We start from the raw sequence: 26730 nt of genomic DNA on the forward strand, positions 1-26730 counted from the left end.
GCGAGAGCTTTCCATCTCAAGGCACATCGTGTTTAGGCATGGTGTTCTACCCGACCCTGCAAAACTTCGAGCAAAAGCTGAGTTCCCGAAACCTACTGCACTAAAAGAATCACGCAGTTTTGTCGGACAATGCTCGTACTTCGAACGCTTCGTTCGAAATTTCGCGTCGATCATATCAACACTAACCAACCTCCTACGCGCTGACGCAAGCCTTTCATTCTGGCCTCCTGACTGCCACGTCGCGTTCGCCACGCTTCATAGTCTGCTAACCTCTCCTTTCATTATTCGGAATTTTGACTCAACAGCTGAAACGGAAGCTCACACTGACGCTAGCGGGGTTGGTCTTGGCGCTGTCCTCGCCCAACGCAAGCCGGGCTACTCCGAATATGTCGTCACTTATGCGAGTCCCACGCTTACTAAAGCGGAGGCCAATCACAGCGTCACTGAAAATGAGTGCTTAGCGCTATTGTGGGCGCTTTGCGAGTTCCGCCCTTATTTGTACGGTCGCCCATTCGACCTGGTGACAGACCACCATGCACTTTGTAGGCTCGCCACATTGAAAGATCCCTCTGGCAGCCTAGCTCGGTGGGCACTGTCAACCCAGGAGTACGATATTCGCGTCATCCATCGGAGCGGACGCAAGCACTCTGACGCTGACGCCCCATCCTGTTCGCCTTTACCATCCGACTCGGCCTGCAGAACCACTGGTACCAAGTCCGTCGCATCTCTCGCTCCTTTGCCAGTGAGCAACACAAGCACCCGTGTATCGCTTCTGTTTTTAACTGTCTCTCTGAATCGTCAACTACTGCTGTATCACGATCGCTCCGACGTCAAGCTGCTCATTTCGCCATTCTTCATCTGCTGCTACACTGACGCAACTACACCTCTGAAGGTCGTAAGTGTCTCTTTGTTGCTCCCCTCAGCTTGCGATCACAAATATGCGCCTCCTTTCACGACGATCCCAAATGTGGCCATGCCGGAGTTTTCAAAACTTACGAACGCATTCGCCATCACTTCTACTGGTGCAGAATGTATAATTTTGTTTGAAAATTTGCTAAGGGCTGCCCTAAGTGTCAACGCCTTTCCACTCGTCCGGTGCACTTCAACCACTTCCTTGCCCTGCCAAACCTTTCGATCGAATCGGAATTGATCTCTATGGCCCTCTAGCGACAACATCAGAAGAAAAGCGGCAGATCATAGTCGCTGTAGACCATTTAACATGCTACGCTGAAACCACCACCCTTCCAAGTGCCACTGCGTGGGACGTAACGTCCTTCGTCCTTCATCGCTTCATACTACAACATGGTGCACCTCGAGAACTAAGAAGTGACCGAGGTAAAGCCTTCCTACCAGAAGCCGTCACAGCCCTGCTTTCTGAATGCCATATTGTTCATCGGAAGACCACGGCATACCAACCGCGGACTCATAGGCTCACGGAGAGATTTAACTGCACCCTCGGCGATATGCTCGCGATGTATGTGACATCTGCCCATACTAACTGGAATCGCATTCTTCCATTCATCACATTCGCATACAGCTGCGCGGCACAGTCTACCACTGGATTTTCACCTTTCTTTCTTCTTTACGGACGCGAACCTACACAACATCGACACTTTATTTCCATACCATCCTGACGCATCCAAGTGCCTATCTGTGTCCGAAGCTGTCCGAAAAGCGGAAGAGTGCCGTGAACTCGCACGCACCTTTAGGTCACAAGAACAGCAGCGCCAGAAAGAAAACAACGCCGATTCTTCAAGAAGCTACAGCGATTACCCGGCATTACATGTATGGCTGACTGTTCCTCACCGAACCCCCAGCCTTTTCTGAAAACTCGTCCCAAAGTATAAGGGGCCTTGCCGCGTTTTGGAGGAAACCTCGCCGGTGAATTTTCTCATTGAGCCACTTTCCCCATCTGACGACATGCTCCGGCGTGGACGTGACATCGTTCATGTCGCCCGCTTTAAGCATATCGTAACTCTCAGCCTCCAGACTCTTAGGTTGCCAGGATGGCTCTTTTTCGGCGGGGGCAAATTGTGAAAAAGAAAACGCATCGTTGACAAGCAACATCGCCATCGCTTGGGTACTGGGTTCTGGGCTCCTCTCACTCGCCTCGTACTGATCGTCACCGGCATCTGCTTGACCGTGGCTCTGTCCCGATCATGTTTTCATTTTAGAGCCACCATCGCAACAAACGCCAATAAACCCCTTTTCAAAGTTATCACTAGAAATTCCGTTACGAGTCCTTGGATTAGCTTTGACAATGTCAAAGTTACTATCCCTAGGTGCACAAACCCCAGGGCACAGCAACGGGAGAGTTTCTGAGGCACGCAAGATTTTCTTGTACAGTCGAAAAGATTTACTCGATAATCTCAATTCCAAAAGGTTCTCAGTTAACCAATCTAGACGACCGAAAATTTCATTAGATACCAAACATTTATTGTTCTTTCAGTAGGAACTAATTCATCCAAACTTTTTGTCAGGAATAATTTTAAAAATTCATATTTCTTTTCACATTCTTTTCGCAAGTATATAAACATATATAAACCTTTTCTTTAAGCTACCCGATTCTCGTCTAATTACCCGTGGTGGGTGTGAGCAATAAGTTTAGGATCTACATCTACCCCTACGTTTACAGCCTGGTTAAAGCGAATGCTTCAAGAACATAAACCTTTTGTCAGATGGCGTTTTTTGTGTTTCTTCAATCTCGGCTTTTGAGTTGGCGCTACGTATTTCAAGTAAGTAGGTGGATCACGTCAGTGATCAGCACTACTACCATGCAATGCCCAGTACTGTACTGCTAGACCGTTGAGCCACACCTACAAAGAAGACCACACTCACCCTTCTTCAGTTGTTGGTTGCAGGGTGATGTCGCAAAAAGGTAACGTGCCAGTCACCTCACCTGAAAGAGTGTAAGCACCCCCGAAAATTATTACCAAATATGAAACGAGAAAATTGAAGAGACGCATTTACGAATTTGACTGCTTGAAAGTCAAGAGTGCGGATTTTCGTCGTCACCGACGCACTTCAAGTGTCAGCTGTATGAAGAAAGGAAGAAAGGGGAAGGAAGGAAGAAAGGGGAAGGAAGGAAGAAAAGAAGGAAGGAACCGATACAAAAACTTGAACACTTTTCCTGCAGATATACTCTCCTTCATTTTTCTAAGCCTCTCTTCAAATCTCAGTTTGCCCTGAGCTTCCCTTACTTCAAAGCCTCCCCATCTCGTATCCATCTTTACAGCAATATTCATCATCTTCCCCTGTGCATCCAAAGCGAAGTGTCCCACAGATCTTTTATTTAAATTCATTCTTTATTGCACCACTGACTTCATGCACACTACTTAGTCTACAAATTTAAACCCTGGAACCATTATGTCTATCCACTGACCTCGAAGTACTTTGTACCTATGAATCCCATTACGCTCTGTGCTTCAGTCCGGGCAAAAGTTCTCTTTTTCTTTGCTGCCCATGTTTACTTGCGATATATATATATATATATATATATATATATATATATATATATATATATATATATATACATATATATATATATGAAAACAAAAGAAAAAAAAGATAACTAAAGAAAAGGATCCGGCGCGGAATCGAACGTGAACCTGTGAAGTGTGTGCGAGGCGTTAACCACTGAGCCACGAAAGAGCACCTCCTTCAACGTTCCAACGGCAAGTTATTTATATCTACCACTTACCGCTCATGACAGGCATCTCGAGGAGAAATATGGTGCTTTCAGTGTTACCAGCAAGATGGCACATTGAGCGCGCGTTGCCACATCGTCACGACATGCCGGCGCGCTCTCTCATTCTACTTTGCCCCGCGGAGAAGGAGCAGGGTGAACGCTAACTCGCGTGCTTATCTCGCGGTGATGACAATATTACGTCTTGGCTGGCCTTGGGCTTTCATCGGAACGATACTGTTATTGTTATCAAGCGCATAAGGTCTCTCGAAGCATTGAACTGACTTCGTTTGCGAAAAGGTTGCGCGTTTCATACACAGCGAAATAACAACAGGGACGCTTATTCGCGTTCATCTGTACCTGTGAGTACGTTTCATGCATCAGTTGTGCCTCAGAAACGCGGGGCACGTTTCGATCTGCTTACCATTCTGCGAGTGACCTTTCAATTTTGCGCTATCATGCTCATTGCTTCGCCTTCGCAGCATTGCTCTGCCTTTTCTTCTGTAGCTCTATATATCTAGCCGTCATTTACCCATATTCTGAGGTACTTGTACTCGCTTACCCTCAGTATTTCTTGACGCTGTATGTAGAACGCTTGTTCTTCGTGATGATTAAACGCCCCGAAAAGACATCTGATGGGTAATATGTGCCATTTGTCGCAGGTTTGACAAAGCGACCAACTTCCTTCTATTCCTTTCTCTTCTTTCATTTTCTTCTTTTCCGCTTATGGCTGTTCTCCTTTTTTCTCCTTATACTTTATTTACTTACTCTAGTTATTTCCCTATAGGCGGCTTCAACTAAACACCCACTACCTAGCGAGGACACCTGGAAGTTGCGCTAACAGTTTCAGTTTCATTAGTTAAACAGCATCGAGTACTTAACACGGTATACAGATGAGGGTCCCAGACTGAAACAGGAGCCTCAGTTAAAGCTACAACCAAACTGACCTGAAAACAATTGGCAGAGGATTAGAAGCTGGTAATAAGAAACTCATACAAGGCAATACAAGCAGCAATTTGCTAGAACAGTTGAAAAAAACGAAATAATTCAAATAAATGAAAGGCACGATGCGAAAAATAAAGTGAAAAGCAATGCAATGAAAAGTCAAACAAGACACAAAAAAATGATAAGGAATGAGAATATAAAACGTGCAAAACGTGAAAATGAATGAAAAAAATGAAACTTTTACACGGGAAACAGAATTAGGTACATAAGATCAATAAGAAAAATTGGTCTAAAGTATATACAGTAACTCACGTTAGCAATCACAAGTTAAAAGGTAATATTTTATTGATGTTCTGACAAGTGAAATTGAAGGCAAAGATTTAGGTTCAACCGGTGAAAAATTCCAAAGATGAATCATATGAAATTTAGGTAATTTATTTAGCGTGGTCAACCTTGTCAGGAGCTATGTTAACACCTTGTGCACTTCGCGCAGCGGCCGCATACTTCTTTTATTGTTGGCATGCTGCACGCGTGAGCCCCCCCTCCTTACCCCCCCCCCCAAAAAAAAAGAGGAAACGATGTCCAGAGACCATGGAGTGTGCCGCATTACTGCACACTGTTTGGTCTCGTGCAGTTCTGGTGACCGGTTCTTCCGTTCTTCTGGTTTTGGTTGCTAAGGACTGGGCAGCTTGATATCTTTGGACTCTAATGGTATCGGTTCTCTTGTGCTTAGTTTGCTTTCAGGAATCATCAAGGGATTGCAACAATGTCCAGAAATTCTCTTGGGTAGGGCAGGTCGGCATGGACAGTCTTTCTTCGATCAGACGCGCTAACCCTCGATCTCTTAGTACGCAATGGCGTTAGTAGCATTCCCTATGCATTGGTGCGCTCGGGTAATGAATCAATCTGGTTGAACAACTTTAAGGCGATTCTGGAGCAGCTTTAGGCGTTAACCTACGAGTTTGAAAGCATCACCGAGGTGTGACAGTTCGGCCCCGGAGGTATCGTGTGCATATCACCAGACAAACATTATGTAGATGGTCTTCCTAAACGCTCATTATTTGCCGTTATCTCGGTGAGTATATCTTTCCCACCTCAACTTGCATACATCCAAGACGTTGTGCGTGGAGTCGACTCGCAGCTGAGTCTATCTGAGACGCTTGAGAAACTCTCTTGGCCGGAGTATCAGCTATCTGCCGGTGCAATCGAGTAGCATACAGCGTGAAGGTAGCCACCGAGTCAGTCATCGAAACTTTCACTGGAGCATCGTGCCCATCCGAAATGTAAGCTTGGAACTAATCTTTAAGGTGGAATAATTATCTTCGCGTCCCTTGCCATGTAAACGTTGTTGGCGTTCTGTCCATAGCGCTGGTGGGTATAAATTAGGAATACGGTGTTGCATTTGTGGTCAGGATCACTCACACACTTATTGCACAACTCAAGATGAGAAGTGCTGCCTTTGTGAGAGTGCTCGTAAAGCAGAATATTCCAGTTGTCCCGCTCACTTTCAAGAGAAGCAACTGTTCGAAGTAATGGACAGGCGACAATGCTGAAGAAGCGAGGCAATTGTTGTTATAAAGAAAAGGACGCAAGGGTATGCTGGCGTTACCCCTTGACAAAATGCAATAACGGATGCTAGCTTTGCCCAAATAATTGAGGCTGTATTAGAAACAGCAGTATCAAAAGCAAGGCACAGTTTATTTATTAGCCTCTCAGAATACCTGCATACGATAATGAGCGCTCAGTTAACTCAGCTGATGAATAACTCAGCGGCACCTCCTCAGGCATTTTCTACACTGACATCTCAGCAGGAGACAGGATGCAGCACGAGATACGATAGATTGCCCTCAGAAAAATTTCATGAGGTTTATAAGCCTACAGAAAGAGAATGTCGCCTCCCTCGCTATAGATTGGAGTGTCAACACTGATGTTGAAATCAATTCGCGTGCCCAGAAACGTAGCTGATCTCACTTGAACCCACCTTCCACGTCGTCACAGTCAAAAGCAAAAAGGACTACACCAAGCAAGGTTTTAAAGGCCAGCATACTAGAGAAGGTAGTTATGGTTGTCAGTATGAAATGCCATTGAGCCGTACAAATTCTTACAGTGAAATTGTCGTTCTATTTTCACAGTTTTCACAGATTTATCTTGGCTGACTTTAGGAAAAAATTCTGTGTAATGATTTTACAGAAGAATGGTTAGTTTCATATCAGTATTTTCATCCATAAATTATCGATTATATCATCGAGATTGATTATCATCAAGGGGCAGGCTACTTACTTCAGTCTTACCAGAACAACACTTCAGCTTCTGTCACCGGAGTATGAACTTTTAGTAATTTCTTTGGGTCTTCCTCTATGTAAAACTCTCACAAAGTAAATACATATTATCCTTCAAAGGTTCATGAAACAACCCTCCGGGTAGTGCTGTTTCAATTGACGGTAATATTGTCCTATCGGCGGGAGCCTTCATCTCCCATCACATATCTTGAGGCTTAAGGACAGACTTGTGTGGTACTCCATTTTCGGTCTGATCTCAGGGTAATATTCTCCCTTTGAATACCTCAGGTACCTGTGCTTTTAGAGGAGGGATGGCATTCTGATTCTTAGATTTGACATTTTCGAGACTACGCCTTCGCATCTCATCTTGGTCAACTGCTGACAGTGCGAATAATAGTGATCACATTCCTGTGATGTGTTACGTGGTATGCCAACTAATATCTGTTCCTTCTAGAATGATTGCGCGCATAGATTACAGTATTTTTTAAAGTAGCTTGCAAGACTTCATAGATTCTCTGTCAGAAGCAATGGTAAAGCAAAAAGCATTGAACATTTCATCGGTTATACAGGAGTCGCGTAGCAAAGCAGAATTTGAGGTTCACTCAGTTGAGCAAAAACCTGTGTCGTGATGGCGAAATAATAACTGAACTCGGGGTTTCAGGCAGTAGAAAAGCTGCCTGGAAGAAGCTATCACACAATCAGTGTCCTGAAAACTGGTCAGAATTTAAATTCATTGCAAGCGCATTTATACCTACAGTGGTAAAATAAAAGCAGAGCTGTATGAAAAACATTGGGAATCTTATTTGAAAAGAAATAACGATACAACACTATTTGGATTTCTGAGACATAGGAAACTGATTGTTGAAGCAGTATACTCTGAATCTATAGTTTTATCGTCTCGGGAATCGAAGAAGTCATTGGAAAGCACAGCTGAAGATTTTTAAAAACGAGTTTTGACTAATGTGTATCCCCCTCCAGTATTCTCACGATCAAGTGACAGTTTCCCCGAAATATTGGTGGAGAAAGTGTAAAAGGTTATCAGAAACTTTCCAACAGGGGCACCAGGCCCGAAGGAAGTGTCTTTAGAAATGTTGAAAATTTTATTCCCTAAGGCACTGGACGATGTACCTAAGATAAAAAAATATTCGATAACAAAAAGCTTGAATTTCATCTGAATGTAAAATCGCGAAAATTGTATCTGTTCTAGAAAATCCAGGAGAAGGTTACGTCCTAGACAATAGCAGGCCAATCGCACTAATGTCCAATTTCGTCAAAGTAATCGAAAGAGTAGTTCACGTTCGCATTATGAAATTTGTGGACAGACTCGCCCATGTCGAATTGGATTCAGGCAAGGATGTTCCATATGACAAGCACATGTTGACCTAGAGATTCGAGTAAATCTGGCGCGTCGTCAAGGACAGTATGCAGCTCGACTTATCCTGGACATCACAAAAGCTTATGATAGTGATGAACATAGTGCACTAGTCAGCCATCTTAGTTTTACCGGATCAACTGGTCGGATTATTTAGAAGCGCAAACTATGGAATTTTCAGGAAATAAAATGTTTTACTGTTCATAAGATGGTGCTTTGTGATGTACTTATAAACATAAAAAAGGAGTTCCCTGGGGCACTGTTCAGTCACCACTACTTTTCAATATTTTATTAAGCTCAATCCCATGTATTGAGAATGTTCAGACGTATAATTATGCTGATAATATTGCTCTCTTTTTGTCAGCTCATGATAGTCACGCTCTCTATAAAAACTTCGAATGTACTTATGTAAATTATAGCACTGATTTGACGTTTTTTTATCTTTCTCTGAACGCGAAAAAGTGTGAAATGTTAGCATTTTCAATAAATGACCCAGTACACATACATATTTCATACAAAACTAAAACCATTTCACAAATTAGTTGAAAGTTGAAAGTTGAAAGTTGAAATTTTATTTCACCACAACGATACACCGTGATTTACACAAACAAGAAACAATTGTGGCATGGAAAGTAGGAAAAAAGCTGCGCTATAGCAGCTTGACTAGCCCCACCTCCCATTTGTACAAGGCAACAGAAACAATGGCACACCAAACTCCATTCGGTGCTCCCGTATGATTGAAAGAAAAAACAAAAGAAAATAACATTCTAGTGGTTGCTTATGAAGTACAGAATAGATGCACACTTGGGTGTTTACAAACAAGCAATTATTGGGAAAAAAGGCAACCAAAATAAGACGCTATAACAGAAAGGGGAACGCTTAAAATTTCATGCATTTACAAGTGCTGGGTGCAATTTTTCTAGGTTTAGAGCTCCTTATACAAACAGGTTTAATATATCACTACTTGAAAGGAGACGCAATAGCTGTTCTGTGACCTTGAACTTATTCAGTGTATGGGGAACAGCATTTGGAGTACGTAATTTGTTCGCGGTCGGGGGATGTGCCAGTGTTCAGAACTCCGCATCGGATGCAACAAAATTTTCGGCTGTAAATGTGCTAAGCCTCTCAGGTTTGTGCAATTCTTTCGAATTTCAGACCTCAAAGACAACAACAAGTTATGTTCATATGCAACACAAAATTTTAAAACTTTAATCTTGACAAATAAATGGGATGTGTGTTCTCTGTAACCTATATTTGCAACAGCCCGTAAAGCGCTTTTTTGAAGTGTATACAACTTTTGTTTTGATGTTTCAGTTCCAGAAGCCCATACAAACTGACAATAGCGTAGATGAGAACAAAAAAGCGTAGTAAAGATAAGAAGTTTCTGGGGGAGCGGTAGAAACGACTCACACCTTCTCAGCACGCCAAGGGCTTTTCTTAGCTTAATACACAATTGTTCAGTGTGAGAATTCCAGAACATATGCTGATGAAAGATGACGCCCAAAATTTTGAAAGTCTCTGAAAGTTCGATATTGAAATTATTTAGCCTCAGTTTTTGTGTGTACGTACATGTCATTCCTTTCGCACGGAAAAGAACGGCCTTGGTTTTAGAGCTGTTGATCTGTAATGAATTTTGGCAGGACCATTTCGAAAAATTGACTAACGTTTTATTAGCTGCTTTTATCAAATCGTCTATGTTTGTTCCCGTAAGGAATAAGCTTATATCATCTGCATAAATAATGTACGTTATTGAGTGATCCACATTTACAATATCATTGATATAAAGGTTAAACAGAAGAGGTCCTAATATGCTTCCCTCTGGTACACCGCGTTTGATTTTTTTTTGTGAGTGGAATGGAATGTGAGTGGAATGGTATGCTCGTTGGAATGGGTGGGCTCGGTGGCTGCGCCACGAAACAGTCCTGTAACCCGCTCCTGTTCGCCATGCAGGTGAATTCTATGCTCGTCATCCATCTACTCTCCTTGGCTTCACTCGGTGCCGCGACTGACGGACCAGCAGCCCGCGAGCCTTTGTGGCTCGACACCAGCGCGGGTACGAGTACACAATGCGCCTCCAACCCCAACATTCTGGCCTGTCAAGTGTCGCCCCCACCCGAGGAAGTATGGATCCTGCAGACATCACAAATTTCATCTTCATCGACATCAGCAACAGCTATCAAGCGGCAGCATCCCGGCGCGCTGCTCTGTGGGCTCGGTGGCTGCGCCACGAAACAGTCCTGTAACCCGCTCCTGTTCGCCATGCAGGTGTATGCTACGCTCGTCATCCATCTACTCTCCTCGGCTTCACTCGATGCCGTGACTGACGGACCAGCAGCCCGCGAGCCTTTGTGGCTCGACACCAGCGCGGGTACGAGAAGCCAACGCGCCTCCAACCCCAACATTCAGGCCTGTCAAGTGTCGCCCCCACCCGAGGAAGTATGGATCCTGCAGACATCACAAATTTCATCTTCATCGACATCAGCAACAGCTATCAAGCGGCAGCATCCCGGCGCGCTGCTCTGTGAATCGGTGGCTGCGCCACGAAACAGTCCTGTAACCCGCTCCTGTTCGGCATGCAGGTGTATGCTACGCTCGTCATCCATCTACTCTCCTCGGCTTCACTCGGTGCCGCGACTGACGGACCAGGAGCCCGCGAGCCTCTGTGGCTCGACACCAGTGCGGGTACGAGTACCCAATTCCCCTTCAACCCCAACATTCTGGCCTGTCAAGTGGCGCCCCCACCCGAGGAAGTATGGATCCTGCAGACATCACAAATTTCATCTTAATCGACATCAGTAACAGCTATAAAGCGGCAGCATCCCGGCGCGCCGCTCTGTGGGCTCGGTGGCTGCGCCACGAAACGGTCCTGTAACCCGCTTCTGTTCGCCATGAAGGTGTATGCTACGCTCGTCATCCATCTACTCTCCTCGGCTTCACTCGATGCCGCGACTGACGGACCAGCAGCCCGCGAGCCTCTGTGGCTCGTCACCAGCGCGGGTACGAGTACCCAATGCGCCTCCAACCTCAACATTCTGGCCTGTCAAGTGGCGCCCCCATCCGAGGAAGTATGGATCCTGCAGACATCACAAATTTCATCTTCATCGACATCAGCAACAGCTATAAAGCGGCAGCATCCCGGCGCGCTGCTCTGTGGGCTCGGTGGCTGCTCCACGAAACAGTCCTGTAACCCGCTCCTGTTCGCCATGCAGGTGTATGCTACGCTCGTCATCCATCTACTCTTCTCGGCTTCACTCGGTGCTGCGACTGACGGACCAGCAGCACGCGAGCCTCTGTGGCTCGACACCAGCGCGGGTACGAGTACCCAATGCGCCTCCAACCCCAACATTCTGGCCTGTCAATTGGCGCCCCCACCCGAGGAAGTATGGATCCTGCAGACATCACAATTTTCATCTTAATCGACATCAGCAACAGCTATAAAGCGGCAGCATCCCGGCGCGCCGCTCTGTGGGCTCGGTGACTGCGCCACGAAACAGTCCTGTATCCCGCTCCTGTTCGCCATGGAGGTGTATGCTACGCTCGTCATCCATCTACTCTCCTCGGCTTCACTCGATGCCGCGACTGACGGACCAGCAGCCCGCGAGCCTTTGTTGCTCGACACCACCGCACGTACGAGTACCCAATGCGCCTCCAACCCCAACATTCTGGCCTGTCAAGTGTCGCCCCCACCCGAGGAAGTATGGATTCTGCAGACATCACAAATTTCATCTTAATCGACATCAGCAACAGCTATAAAGCGGCAGCATCCCGGCGCGCCACTCTGTGGGCTTGGTGGCTGCTCCACGAAACAGTCCTGTAACTCGCACCTGTTCGCCATGCAAGTGTATGCTACGCTCGCCATCCATCTACTCTCCTCGGCTTCACTCGGTGCCACGACTGACGGACCAGCAGCCCGCGAGCCTCTGTGGCTCGACACCAGCGCGGGTACGAGTACCCAATGCGCCTCCAACCCCCACATTCTGGCCTGTCAATTGGCGCCCCCATCCGAGGAAGTATGGATTCTGCAGACATCACAAATTTCATCTTCATCGACATCAGCAACAGCTATAAAGCGGCAGCATCCCGGCGCGCCGCTCTGTGGGCTTGGTGGCTGCTCCACGAAACAGTCCTGTAACTCGCACCTGTTCGCCATGCAAGTGTATGCTACGCTCGTCATCCATCTACTCTCCTCGGCTTCACTCGGTGCCACGACTGACGGACCAGGAGCCCGCGAGCCTCTGTGGCTCGACACCAGCGCGGGTACGAGTACCCAATGCGCCTCCAACCCCCACATTCTGGCCTGTCAATTGGCGCCCCCACCCAAGGAAGTATGGATCTATCAGACATCACAATTTTCATCTTAATCGACATCAGCAACAGCTATAAAGCGGCAGCATCCCGGCGTGCCGCTCTGTGGACTTGGTGGCTGCGCCACGAAACGGTCCTGTAACCCGCTCTTGTTCGCCATGCAGGTGTATGCTACGCTCGTCATCCATCTACTCTCCTCGGCTTCACTCGGTTCCGCGACTGACGGACCAGCAGCCCGCGAGCCTCTGTGGCTCGACACCAGCGCGGGTACGAGTACCCAATGCGCCTCCAAGCCCAACATTCTGGCCCGTCAAGTGGCGCCCCCACCCGAGGAAGTATGGATCCTGCAGACATCACAAATTTCATCTTAATCGACATCAGCAAGAGCTATAAAGCGGCAGCATCCCGGCGCACCGCTCTGTGGGCTCGGTGGCTGCGCCACGAAACAGTCCTGTAACCCGCTCCTGTTCGCCATGCAGGTGTATGCTACGCTCATCATTCATCTACTCTCCTCGGCTTCACTCGGTGCCGCGACTGACGGACCAGCAGCCCACGAGCCTCTGTGGCTCGACACCAGCGCGGGTACGAGTACCCAATGCGCCTCCAACCCCAACATTCTGGCCTGTCGAGTGGCGCCCCCATCCGAGGAAGTATGGATCCTGCAGACATCACAAATTTTATCTTAATCAACATCAGCAACAGCTATAAAGCGGCAGCATCCCGGCGCGCCGCTCTGTGGGCTCGGTGGCTGCGGCACGAAACAGTCCTTTAACCCGCTCCTGTTCGCCATGCAGGTTAGTAGACAAAGCTCGCTATTTTCCAAAAAAAAATCAAGCAATTACTGTCTGGTACAGCTGCCGAGCCCGCAGTGTTGTGTATGCATCGCCTTCGAATGCATTGATGTCATACATTGTTTATTGCTGTTACTGCCTGGGGACATTGAGAGCAATCCAGGGCCCCCTAACAATAGTGCTGTCATTCTCGCTGAACTAAAAAATATATCTTCTGGGCAGGCTAAGCTTTTTTCCGAGGTGCAAGACCTAAAAACACAATTTAATACTACAGAAAAAACTATCAGTGGCCTAAGTAATAGAATAACGCAGCTGGAAAAACACTACCAAAGCCTCTCAACCGTTCAAACACAAATAACGGCGCTAGAGACCAGTGCAGGCACTACAGCTCGTCACATTCAAACCTTGGAGGCCAGGTTTGACGATGCGTGAAACCACTCGCGACGAAACAACCTAATATTTTATGGTCTCCCAGATACTAACCACTCTGATACTTTCTCTGAGTCCGAAGAACTAATTATGAGCCTCTGCAGCGAACACTTAAACGTTAAAATTGACGCGAAAGAAGTTGAAACGGCACACCGGCTCGGTCGTCACAAGCCTGGCCAGCACCGCCCGATCGTTGTAAAATTCACATCGTTTAAAACTAAAGAAACGATTATTCCTAACGGCGAAAAACTGGAAGGCACAACTTACGCAATAGGTCAGGATTTCTCTCGTTCCGTACAAAATGCACGGAAACACCTCATTGCCTTCGTTAGGAGCAAATCCATCGCTTTTTCATGCCCCTACAAAACGTTGTTTCTTGGCTCCAAGCGGTACGTCTTCGATGAAATGTCACAATCCATCAAAGAAATGGCGTAGCAATCCCAAAAGCAACGCCAACCGTCACACCGCCCATGCAATCGATTACGACCAAATATTTCCACCTCCGTAATCTACCCTAACGCCCATAGTTTTCTTTCTAAGCGCGAGCAATTATCTAATGTTGTTTTGTCATCCGACAGCAATATACTCGTCCTCACCGAAACGTGGCTGTCAAGTGACGTTACGGACAATGAAACCCTGGCTGATCTCCCGAATTTTGACATTTTTCGGAACGACCGCAAAGCGGCTCGAGGTGGAGGTGTTTTAATCGCCTCTAGCAAGTCACTATCGTGCTTAGTTGTCGACATTACATCTGACAATGAAATATTATGGCTTCGTATTCGTTCTACGCCAGTAACTCTGCTGCTTGGAGTGTGCTATCGTCCCCCACAAAGCAGTCCAGACTTTCCTGAGAAATTCAACAATATACTGAACAACCTCACTGTTGAACAACCCAACGCGCATGTCCTACTTTTTGGCGATTTTAACTATCCCAATGTTGACTGGAAAGACCAAGTCGCTTTGGCAGGAAGCAGTGTTGAAACAAAAGAATTTGTAAACATCTGCTTAAACTTTAATGTCACCCAGCTGGTATCGGAGCCAACCCGCGTGACAAACAACTCAGCCAATATACTAGACTTGATTCTAACAACGCACCCCGAAAGTTTATCGTCACTTACATACCATCGTGAAATCAGCGATCACAAGGTAATACACTCAGTCTTGAATTTCGACCACTTGTCCCGCAAGCCTCATTCTAAATTTATCCGTCTGTATGATAAAGGAAACTACGAGGCAATAAATAACGAACTTCAAAATTTTGTTCCGGACTTCGAAGCTGATTTTTTGAACAGATCAATGAACGACAACTGAACAATTTCCAAAAACAAAATATGGAAACTAATAACAAAGTACATACCGAAAACCACATTTCGCGCATCTTGTCAGAAATCATGGTTCACAAAAATCATGAAAAAGGTATGTAATAATAAGAAACGATTATTTCGGGCTGCCAAGATAACGCCTATAGCTCAGAACTGTGATAAATACTACGCGGCCGAAAAAGCGTATTTCCTGGCCATACGCAGCGCAAAACACTCGTTTTTTTACACAAATTTACCCAAGATTCTAACCAATTATCCCAGGAAACTTTGGAAAATCATTAACCCCCAGGAATCCCATACAGTTACATTGAAAAATCAAGCTGGCGATGATATGAGTACCACTGACGTCGTTGAACTTTTCAATGCTGCCTTTTCATCTGTTTTTACCAACGAAACTCACATACCGTTTCCTGCGTTACCAAAATGTATCCAGTCTTTTATGTCGCCTATCCCATTTTTTCCATCGGGTGTTTTGTCTGTTATCGAAAAATTGCAACTGTCTTCCTCAGCAGGTGTGGACGAAATCAATACTAAAATTTTTAAAAACACGAAATCTATTTCTTCAGTGATTTTGTCATTGTTATTCTGACAGTCACATCGCACAGGCATCTTACCAAACGACTTGAAGGTGGGAAAGGTCACTCCGGTCTTCAAATCAGGTAACAAAGACAGCCCCCTAAATTATCGCCCAATTTCTCTAACAAGCGTACCTTGTAAAATCATGGAACACGTCATCTACACCCAAATCATTCACTTTCTTGATGCCAATAACTTCTTCCATCCTGCCCAGCGCGAGTTCCGTAGGGGTTACTCTTGCGAAACCCAATTAGCCCTTTTTGTCCAGGATCTGCACACAAGTCTAGATACTAACCTGCCGACTGACGTAATATTTCTTGATTTTTCGAAAGCGTTCGACAAGGTACCCCATAAGCGACTGCTAATGAAACTTATATCTTTAAATATACATTCCGATGTTTTAGCTTGTATTGAGAAATTTCTAACTAACCGCTCCCAGTTTGTTTCAATTGATGCCGTGCCCTGTAACCCCCTTCCAGTAACATCAGGTGTCCCCCAAGGCTCCGTTCTTGGTCCCCTTCTCTTCTTAATTTATATTAATGATTTAGCTTCGCATGTCTCCTCCAGTATCCGTTTGTTTGCTGACGACTGTGTAATTTATCACTCAATCACTGACCCGACAGACCAAACCGCTATTCAAGATGACCTTAACCACGTGCAGGACTGGTGTGAAAGCTGGCTTATGAAACTTAACCCTGACAAATGTAAAACAGTCTCTTTCCACTGCCATAGCAACCCCTCTTTGTTCCCTTACTCAATCGCTAACGTCGCCCTCGAACACGTGCAATCATATAAGTATCTCGATGTCACCCTGTGCAATGATCTTAACTGGCGCCTGCATGTTACCAACATTATATCATCTGCAAACCAATTCCTAGGTTTTCTGAAACGCCACCTTCAGCACGTTCCGCAGGACGTCAAGTTACAGGCCTACAAATCCCTTATTCGCTCTACAGTGAAATATGCCTGTGCAATCTGGAACCCACACCAAGCGTATCTCATCGACTCACTTAAGGCAGTTCAAAACCGTGCTACTAGGTTCATTCATTCTTCGTATTCGTATATTATTAGTGTATCTTCTCTCAAAAAAGAATCTGCTCTCTTATACCTTGACATTCGCCGTCACATTTCCAGCCTCTGCCTGTTTCAGAAAATTTTTCACAGCCCATTCCGTCATCCCTACACTGTTCCACAAGCCCGCATATCTCACCGCACTAGACATCCACTTCAAGTTGCCCGTACACGCGTTAGAACGACCACTTTTTTTATGTCCTTTTATGTACGGACTGCAAACGACTGGAATGATCTTCCTCACGACGTCGTGGCCATTTCCTGTTCATCAACATTTTTCGACCAACTGTCTGCACGTCTTTCGCAATGAAAACCCATGTGAATAAAAAAAATAACAGAACTTTAGTTGTTAACCCACCCCTTATGTATTACCCCCTCGGGGGTCTTTGAGGAAATAAAGTGAAGTGAAGTGAAATTCAAACCACAAAGTATCTAGGAGTGACATACGACAGCTCTCTAGTATAGCGAAACTACATCATATATATTGCGGCAAACGGTGTTCGGGCGGAAGGCTTATTGCGAAGTACAAGCAACAGAAGATCAGAGATCCACAGCGCCACGTTAATATTGCCACGTACCTTTATTGAAGTTTTCTAATTGCTATTTGTCACTATGTTCAGCGAAAACCACACTTACTATGTTAGAAAAGCTTCGAGGCTGATCGCTATAAGATTACGCCCACTTCGTGAATCTTTCAGATTATTCTGAAAACAACGTCGCCGCTAGCGATAACACTAGAATGTTCTATGACAAGGGTATAGATGCCGACACGCTTCGCCACATGTCAGTTGATTGACGGCCGACGCTCCATTCACTGCTATCCGTGCAAGACTGCTACTGTAATCAGAATTTTTGTTCACTGAGCACTGATTCACCCAAAAAACAGTTGAATCTCGGCATAAAGTCTCCTGTCTTCGGCCACGTCACGACCCCGTGATATCTGGTGGAGGTGCTGCTTCTTTCTTGTACCAGACGCCCCCGTCAAGCTGTGAACCCCGCCCACGTCGCGGAGAACACATCGACGCCAACCAGGAGCAGAGGACAAGCCACCGACAGCAAGGTCTACCACCGCAATACGGGCCCTTGCGCGGAAGACCAATGCCATGACCTAAACTGCAGCAATAATAAAAACCGCAGCGTCCCAGCACGCGACCGTCATGCACCAACCCAGGGAACCACCAACGTTTTGTGGGTCATCGTTTGAAGACCCGGAGGCCTGGCTAGAAACATGCAACCGTGTGGCCGCCCTCAATCACTGGGACAATGAAGAGAAGCTCCGCCGTGTGTACTTCTACCTGGAAGACACCGCAAGGACATAGCTCGAAAATCGGGACTCTGCGTTTCAAACGTGGAAGGACTTCGGTGGTGCATTCCTGCAAAAGTTCGCGAGCGTCGCTCACAAGAGAGGGCCGATGCCTTACCAGAGAAACGGGTTCAGCTACCAAATGAAAATGTTGCCCTTTTCACAGAAGAAATGACCCGCCTATTCCGTTCCGCTGACCCAGACATGCCTGAGGAAAAGAAAGTTCGTTTTCTCGTGCGAAGGGTCAAACAGGAGCTCTTCACGGGACTGATGAGAAATCTACCGAACACCGTTCAGGAATTTGTAGCCGAAGCGACCACTATCGAAACGACCACTGCTATCTGCGCACCAGGCAGTATAATCGTCGCCTGACTCCAGATTGCGCTGTTGCTCAAGTCATTGACCCCAAAGAACTGCGTGAAGTAATTCGAGCGATCGTGCGCAAATAGCTGCGCAAGCTGTTGCCTTCGGTGCAGCCTCAACTAGATTCGATTGCCGACATTGTGCGAGAAGAAGTTCGGCAGTCATTTCAAATTCCCCAAGCATCGCTGCCCGAGCCGTAAGGCATGAGCTACGCCGCTGCGGTGCGCCACAACGCTCCTCCATCGTACTTCCGTCGCCACCCCATCGTACTTCCACCCCATCGTACTTCCGTCGCCAGACGCCATCACCACCCCCACCGACGTCCTACTGTTCGTCAGTGGGCCAGCGCAGTGCGCGGAGGAAAACCTACGTTAGGCGTGCACCTGACAGCCGCCCGCTCTGCTACGCTCGCTCTGCGGCGAGGCCGGGCACACATTCCGCCGTTGCCAGTACCGACAGATGGGACTGCGTCGCTTCGCCGTCAATGCACCACGTCCGAAGCCCGGGGAACGGCCACGTGATATCGCCGACTACCTGACAGGAACTCAGTGGACACCACGAAGTCCTTCCTGTTTGCCGTCACCCAGCCGCCGCATGTCAGCGCACCACCGGCAGTACTCTGCTCCAACGCGAGGCCAGTCTCCTAGTCCGTATCTGCGAAACTAAGGGCAGCAACCGATGGACGTGACGTTGCTGTGCGACGAACTACCGAAGATCCTCCGACGATGACGACGTCACCACGGAGCTTTCCGAACATTACGCTAACCAGGCAAAGTCCTGATGACGAAACTTCTTTTACCAAAAGTGACTTGACGACGCAACATAGAAGCAGTGGAACAAGCCGACGAAGCCGTGACCGGACGCCACGGACTAACTGCAACGTGAGATGGTGATCTAGTGACTTCGACGTTTTTATCGATGGCCAGTGTGACCACTCTCGTCGATACTAGAGCCGACTATTCCGTCATTAGTGGGCCATTCGCCGCGAAATTAAAGAAAGTTAGGACAGCTTGGGAAGGCGCCGAAATCCGCACAGCCGGAGGTCATGTCGTAGCACCAGCAGCAATCTGCACAGCGAGAGTCACCATTAACGGCCGCATTTAACCTGCAGACTTCGTAGTCCTACAGCGTTGCTCGAGAGATGTCATCCTTGGCATGGACTTTTTATGCCTCAATGGTGCAGTAATCAACCTAAGAACAAAGTCGATAAAGTTATCTACAGAAGAAGCAATACTGCCGCCCTCAGGGAACCATGCCTTGAATGTGCTGGAAGAAAAAGTCACCATTCAGCCTCGCTCCAGCGTGATTATTTTAGTCGGTGCTCTGAGATCACCTGACATGGAAGGCGTCGTTGAAGGCAGTCAGCAGCTGTTAGTCACCCGCATTATTTGCGTCGCAAGAGGAATCGCAGAGCTGCGAGGAGGCAAAGCAACGCTTATGGTCATGAATTTCAGCAATGAATACAAACAAGTGAACAAATGAACGATAGTCGCATGCGTCGAAGAAATCGTAAAAGCCACCAGTGATTTCGCCCTCGCCCTCACCGATTCTGCGGAACCAGCTCGGAGAAACCAAGCACCTTCCACAGCTTTGACGTCAATCCCAGTCTTGCGAACCATAAGCAGGAACAGCTAAACCGATAGAGGAGCGGCATTTACTGCTGACCTAACTCAAGCAATCTTGGCATACAGCCAGACAAACCACCGCTGGATGACAGCGTACCACCCACAGACCAACGGCCTCACCGAGCGGCTAAACAAGTCGATAGCCGACATGCTGGCAATGTACGTCAATGCCGAACACAAGACGTGGGACGCCATTCTTCTGTACGTGACTTTCGCATACAACACGGTGGTTAAAGAGACGACGCAGATATCTCCATACAAATTGGTCTATAGAAGGAGCCCGGCAACGACGCTCGATGCCATGTTACCCAACGTCACCGACGAACAAAACCTCAATGTGAGCGAGAACCTCCAGCTTGCTGAAGAAGCTCGACAACTCGCCCGCTTCCGCATCAAGAGCCAACGGATGACGGATAGCTGCCGTTACAATCATCGATGGTGCTTCGTGGAATACCAGCGCGTTGAACGTGTTTGGGTATGGACGCCCGTACGCCGACGTGGACCCAGTGAAAAACGTCTGCGCCGGTATTTTGGACCACACAGGGTCATTCGACGGCTCGGCCAACTCAATTACGAGATTGTTCCTGACGGCATTATGAACTCTCAGCGACGCCGATCACGACATGAAGTCGTCCATGTCACGCGTCTCAAGCCATTTCATGCGCGTTAATGAACTCCGTGTATTTTTTGTTTGTTGTTGCTGTTGTTGTTGTTGCTGTATCGTAAGCCATTGCTTGTACTTTCAGACATTATTTTCGTACTTTCAAGTTCTGCTAACGCATCAGGACAATGTCTTATTCAGAGGGGGGCAATGCCACGTACCTTTATTCAAGTTTTTTTATCGCCATGTCGCACTCTGTTCAGCGCAAACCACGCCTACATTGTTAGAGAAGCTTCGAAGCGGACCACTATAACGCCCACTTTGTGAATCTTTCAGATTATTCTAGAAACAACTTCGCTGCTAGTGATAACACTAGAATGTTCTATTGCAATTGATAAATGCTGACACGCTTCGCCACTAGTAAGTTGATTGACGGCCGACGCTCGGTTCACGTTCACTGCTATCTGTGCAAGACTGCTACTGTAAGCAGACTTTCCGTTTACCGGGCACAGGTTCGCCCAAATAAACAGTTGAGTCCCGACATAAAGTCTCCTGTCTTCGGTCACGTCACAATCCCGTGACAATATATATATATATATATATATATATATATATATATATATATATATTATTTATATATATATACCACATGTATGTGAGGCTGGATCCAGAATTAGGATGTGTCTTATACTCCGATGCACTTATTTAGAGATGCGTCCTCTTGCTCTTCTGGAGATGCAGGCACTGCACATGTCTTAGAGCTACCTAAATTTGTAACGAATAACGTTTCATATATTCAAGCTGGAATTCTCTCACTCCTCATCAGATATGAAATATTGGCTTTGCAAACATGCATAGCGGCATTTGAATCTCCTTTAAGGCGTAGAGAAATAGTTTCTTTGCGCTACCTAATTTATTTTTTGATTGTCATTAGCCTAAATCTCACACACCTCAAGTAACGTTTTCACAGTCTCTTCTTGACCCACTCTCGGCGCAAACTAGACAGGTTCTTCCAATCGGTAGCCCGACAAGTCCTCTTCAACTATACTTTGATCACATTTTCTTTAATAGTGCTAGTGGGCACGTCGGCTGGCCTGTGAGCAACATGCCAAATCCGTTTCTCTTTTTTTTTGTACAGTTCCTGCTGCTCGGCATATCATCGGAGGCCGGCGCAAAGCAAGATGCACTACGTTTAGTCATCGCGGCAGTGAAGACTGAAGACGCATGCGCACATGGACCGACTTTCGCCGACAACCGCTGGTGGACACCGCCTCCTGGGCGATCGACATCAACGGAGCAGCATATGAGAATACCGTCCCCATCATACCGCTTCAATGGGCACGTCGGCTGGCCTGTGAGCAACATGCCGATTCCGTTTCTCTTTTTTTGTACAGTTCCTGCTGCTCGGCATATCATCGGAGGCCGGCGCACAGCAAGATGCACAACGTTTAGTCATCGCGGCAGCGAAGACTGAAGACGCATGCGCACATGGACCAACTTTCGCCGACAACCGCTGGTGGACGCCGCCTCCTGGGCGATCGACATCAACGGAGCAGCATATAAGAAGACCGTCCCCATCCTACCGCTTCAGTGGGCACGTCGGCTGGCCTGTGAGCAACATGCCAAATCTGGTTCTCTTTTTTGTACAGGTCAGTAACAAGTATTATTCTGTCAAAACCAGTAATCGTTGTTTGATTCAGCTGACGTGCCCACAAAGTGTACTTTTGGCTTGTTTGGTCATTCGGAATTTTGTAGTGTCCTTACTGATGCTATGTGGGGACATCGAGTCGAACCCAGGCCCTACGGTTGAGGAACTTCTTGATGAGCTCCTCACCGGCCAGAAGAACATTCAAACAAGGCTTGAGGCGATAGAAGCAAAATTAAAGCAGGTAGAAGCTGTGGCCTCGGACATTAAAGAAGTAAATGTGGAATTGTCAAGCATGGAAAAAACTGTCCAATATTTGGAACACAAAGTGATTAACTTAGAAGACCGCAGTAGGCGCAATAATATAATTGTGTTCGGTATACCTGAGGATGAAAAGGAAACCGCGGATGCCCTTGCTAATGCTGTTGTTAAAGGTGTGTTTAAGGGTGTGCTTGGCGTACAGCAGAGATCAATAGAACGAATGCACAGACTTGGGTGCAAGCAAACAAACAAAAACCAACCGGTCATAAAAAATTGTTTGATTACCCCGAAAAAGAGGAAGTGCTGGCTAACTGCTTTAAGCTTAAAGGTACTGATATATCAGTTTCCGAAGATTTTTCCCTAGTCACAAGAGAAAAACGAAAAAAAAACTGTGGGAAAGCACTTCTGAAACTAGAAAGGCAGGCGGAAAGGTTACAATGAAATACGACAAAATTAAAATTGATGACGAGCTGTTCGAATGAAATAACACTGAAAACAAAAGAATTCCCCTAAAGAAGGGCGGGGGTAGCCAAGTACGCAAAAAATGAAATAAAATTGAAGATGGCAAACCCCTCGTATGCCTGAACCAAAATGCTCGTAGCGTCATGAATAAACTGGAACACTTGGAGAGTATTGTAATGACACATCGCCCTCGCATCCTGATAATCACCGAAACGTGGTTAAATTATGATATAAGCGATGAAGAAGTTACACCACCCGGCTACAAGATTTATCGAAAAGATAGAGACACGCGTGGTGGTGGCGTTGCTGTTATGGTAAAACAGTCATTGCAAGTGATAAGGGAAACCGATATACCGGGCGTTGAATGTGTTATTATCAAACTCTATTTACACGACCTAAATTTGTCTGTAGGCGCATTCTATCGCCCCCTAAATCGTGATCACACATTCTTCGAAAAACTGAATGAGTTCCTGTGTTCTAGCAGATGTGACACAAGCAATGTGTTGTTAGCTGGAGACTTTAATGTTCCGTCCATCGACTGGTCCGGTGATTTTCCGCAGCCACTCGTCTGTGCGGCGGAACCCAATGTGGACCTTATGCTCTTTCATAATTTAACGTAATTAGTCAAACAACCCACCCGCATTCAGAAAGACAAGAGCTTACTCTTGGATCTTTTTATTGTTAGCCAGAGTATTGCAAGTCGAAACGTTGATGTACAAGTAATGGAAGGAATTTCAGATCATAAAATGGTTTTCTTGTCGATCCCTGCAAATCGTATCACCAAAACAGAGAAATACCGACGGTCGGTTCCAGTTTTTTCACGTGCTCAAGATGTGGACATTATTGACGCTCTAGACATGTCGTTTCCAACATTCTGTTCTCTTTCCGAGTCAAATGATTGCTCTGTCGAAGACTTGTTGCACTTTTTTAAATCACTTGTTTTGTCGTGCATTGAACGACTTGTGCCCTTCAGAGAAATTTTCAGCCATAGGGTTAATCCATGGATTACAAGGGAAATAGTGCGCATGGGACGAAAGACAAAAAAATTAAGAAAACAGTATCGCAAGTCTCCATCACCAGCTAACAGTGAAAAGCTTGTGTCGATGCGCAAACGCCTTCAAGAAAGCATTAAAAAGGCTAAAGATTTTTACCACAAAGTAACTATGAAAAATTTTCTTCTCCTGTCTCCTGAAAAATTTTGGCGCTATTTTCCTCAAATAAGAAGTCAATTTCTAACATTGTAGTTAACGGGGAAACCGTCACTGACCGACTCACCATTGCAACGTCTTTTAACGACTTCTTCTGTTCAGTATTCAAGAAAGATGACACTATTACACCTTCAGTTAATCAGTTCGAGAACATTCCCCCAATAAGCAACATTTCGATATCCCAGGAAGGTGTCCTTTCTCTTTTGCTTCAAATTGGTCGTAAGAAAACACCCGGAATAGACTGTATTGATAACCACTTCTTGGTGAGGTACGCTGAATGGAGCTCACATTATCTGCATCTTATATTTAACAAATCCTTATCCCGATCTAAGATCCCAGAGGACTGGAAATACGGTAAAATTACGCCTATACCTAAATCGAACACTCCACATTTGAATACTTCATATAGACCTATCATCCTCTTGTGTACATGCGCAAAAATATTGGAACATATTATGTTTGAGCACTTATCAACATTTCTAGATGAAAACAAACTTATTGACCCCAGGCAACATGGCTTCCGAAAAGGTCTATCTACCGTAACACAACTATTAGAAACAGTACATGAACTCGCCAAAACCCGTGACAGGCAAGGTCAAACTGATATTATTTTTCTAGATTTTGAGAAAGCGTACGATCGCGTGTCGCACCAAAGCTGCTCTTAAAACTTCAACCCATACTGAAGAACGATACACTTCTGTCATGGATAAAATATTACTTAAATTTAAGACGACAATGTGTAACAATTGATGGTACGTGCTCTCCAGCAGAGACAGTTATATCCGGTATACCTCAAGGTTCGGTGCTTGGGCCACTTTTCTTTCTTGTGTTCAATAATGACATAGTACAGGATATACCAGTTAAAATTAGACTATTCGCAGATGACTGCATCCTCTATCATGAAGTTCAAAGCCGCTGCGACCAAGTTCTTTTGAATTCTTCTTTAGCGAAAATACAAACTTGGTGTTCAACGTGGCAAATGAGTGTTAACAAGACTAAAACGATAGCCATGTCAATAACGCGTAAACAGCATCCCCTAAGCTTTCCATATTCCATAGATAATCACACTCTTTCCGTTGTAGAAAGGTACAAATATTTAGGCGTAATTATTACCTCAGACCTTACATGGAATGAACACATTTCGTATATTAAAAATAAAGCCATGCGTAAACTTGGATACCTTCGAAGTTCATTGCGAAAATCAACCAAAGAAATAAAGTTACTGGCTTACAAAACTTTCATTAGGCCCTCCCTCGAATATGCATCAGTTATATGGAATCCGTACACAAAAAACAACATTGATAAAGAGAACTCGTTCAAAGGAAGGGCATCAGGTTTGTTCATAATTGCTATCGCTGGCAAGTATCTGTAACTTCAATCTTGGCAGAATCAGAGCTGGATACATTGCAAAAGAGACGTCAGCGTGAACGGCTCAAGTTTTTGTACTCCCTTTACCATGATAAGCTGGCAATAGACAAGAGTAATTTTATCGACCGGGTTGGTAAGCGCTCGACGCGATCACACCACACGAAAAAGATAAAGGATTTTAGCTGTAAAACAGACACATTCAAAAACTCTTTTTTTTCGAGAACAATGCGTGAATGGAATCGACTTCCATCCAATGTAATTGATTGTAATACACTAAATTCTTTTGCTAAAGCATTGTCAGATTATCTGTAATTTTTTTTGGTATCTTTGTCGTCACTCCGCTTTCCTAGTATCCCGACATCTGCAACTGATATGTGATTGTGAAACAATAATGTCGTTCTAATTTTTTTGTTGTTGTTGTTGTTGTTGTTGAGTGTGTCACATTGTAACTCTGCTTTGTTTTAGCGGTGCACCTCGGTGGTGTTACTAATTACAGTGTCCTCTTGTACAATCCAGATTTCTCCTGCTCTTTCCAGTCATGTCTTGTATATTATTAATTGTTTCTATCAGTGTAGGTCTGGCTTGGTACCATACAAGTTGTTGATAGTACCTGCTGTCACCTTGTTGATTGCGTAATTGTATATTTTTATTTTTATTTTGTTCCCGCTCATTGTTGCGGTTGCTTTGTGGACGTATTTGCGTATGTTATCGCATTCTTTTGTTTGTTCTGCCCGCTCCTGCCAAACGCCTTTTTCAAAGGCTGGCAGTACATCTGAAAATAAATAAATTAATAAAATAAAATAAACACTTACCGAATATTATGTCAAGAACAACTTCTATTTATTTATTTATTTACGCAATATTGCAGACCGATTTGGGGCCATGCGGGAGGGTAGCTCATAAATACATACATTCATAAAAACCACAACAAAATAAAGATGTTTAAAAGACCAAAAGAAAAAGGAGAATACATATAACCTGAGAACAACACAAAAGTAATAATAGGGAACATGGTGCGCATGCATGAACAATAAATAATACTTATACAAGATCGAAAACAGCAATAACACTTATGAAATACTCAAGAACAGTGACAGTAAAACTAAGGAACGAAGGGTT

General features: G+C 45.6%; 1 protein-coding gene across 1 annotated transcript in view; it reads right to left on the reverse strand.

Annotated features, from left to right (window-relative positions):
• LOC142803214 (putative ATP-dependent DNA helicase HFM1) overlaps positions 1-26730 on the reverse strand; it is a 1032948-nt gene that overhangs the window by 186606 nt on the left and 819612 nt on the right. The window contains exon 23 of the mRNA XM_075888308.1: positions 2839-2899. Within this exon, the coding sequence (XP_075744423.1) occupies positions 2839-2899 (61 nt within the window). The remainder of the gene's footprint in view (positions 1-2838; positions 2900-26730) is intronic.

This window comes from Rhipicephalus microplus, chromosome 3 (genome assembly GCF_043290135.1).
Source record: "Rhipicephalus microplus isolate Deutch F79 chromosome 3, USDA_Rmic, whole genome shotgun sequence".
In the NCBI taxonomy this organism is placed as follows: Eukaryota; Metazoa; Arthropoda; class Arachnida; order Ixodida; family Ixodidae; genus Rhipicephalus; species Rhipicephalus microplus.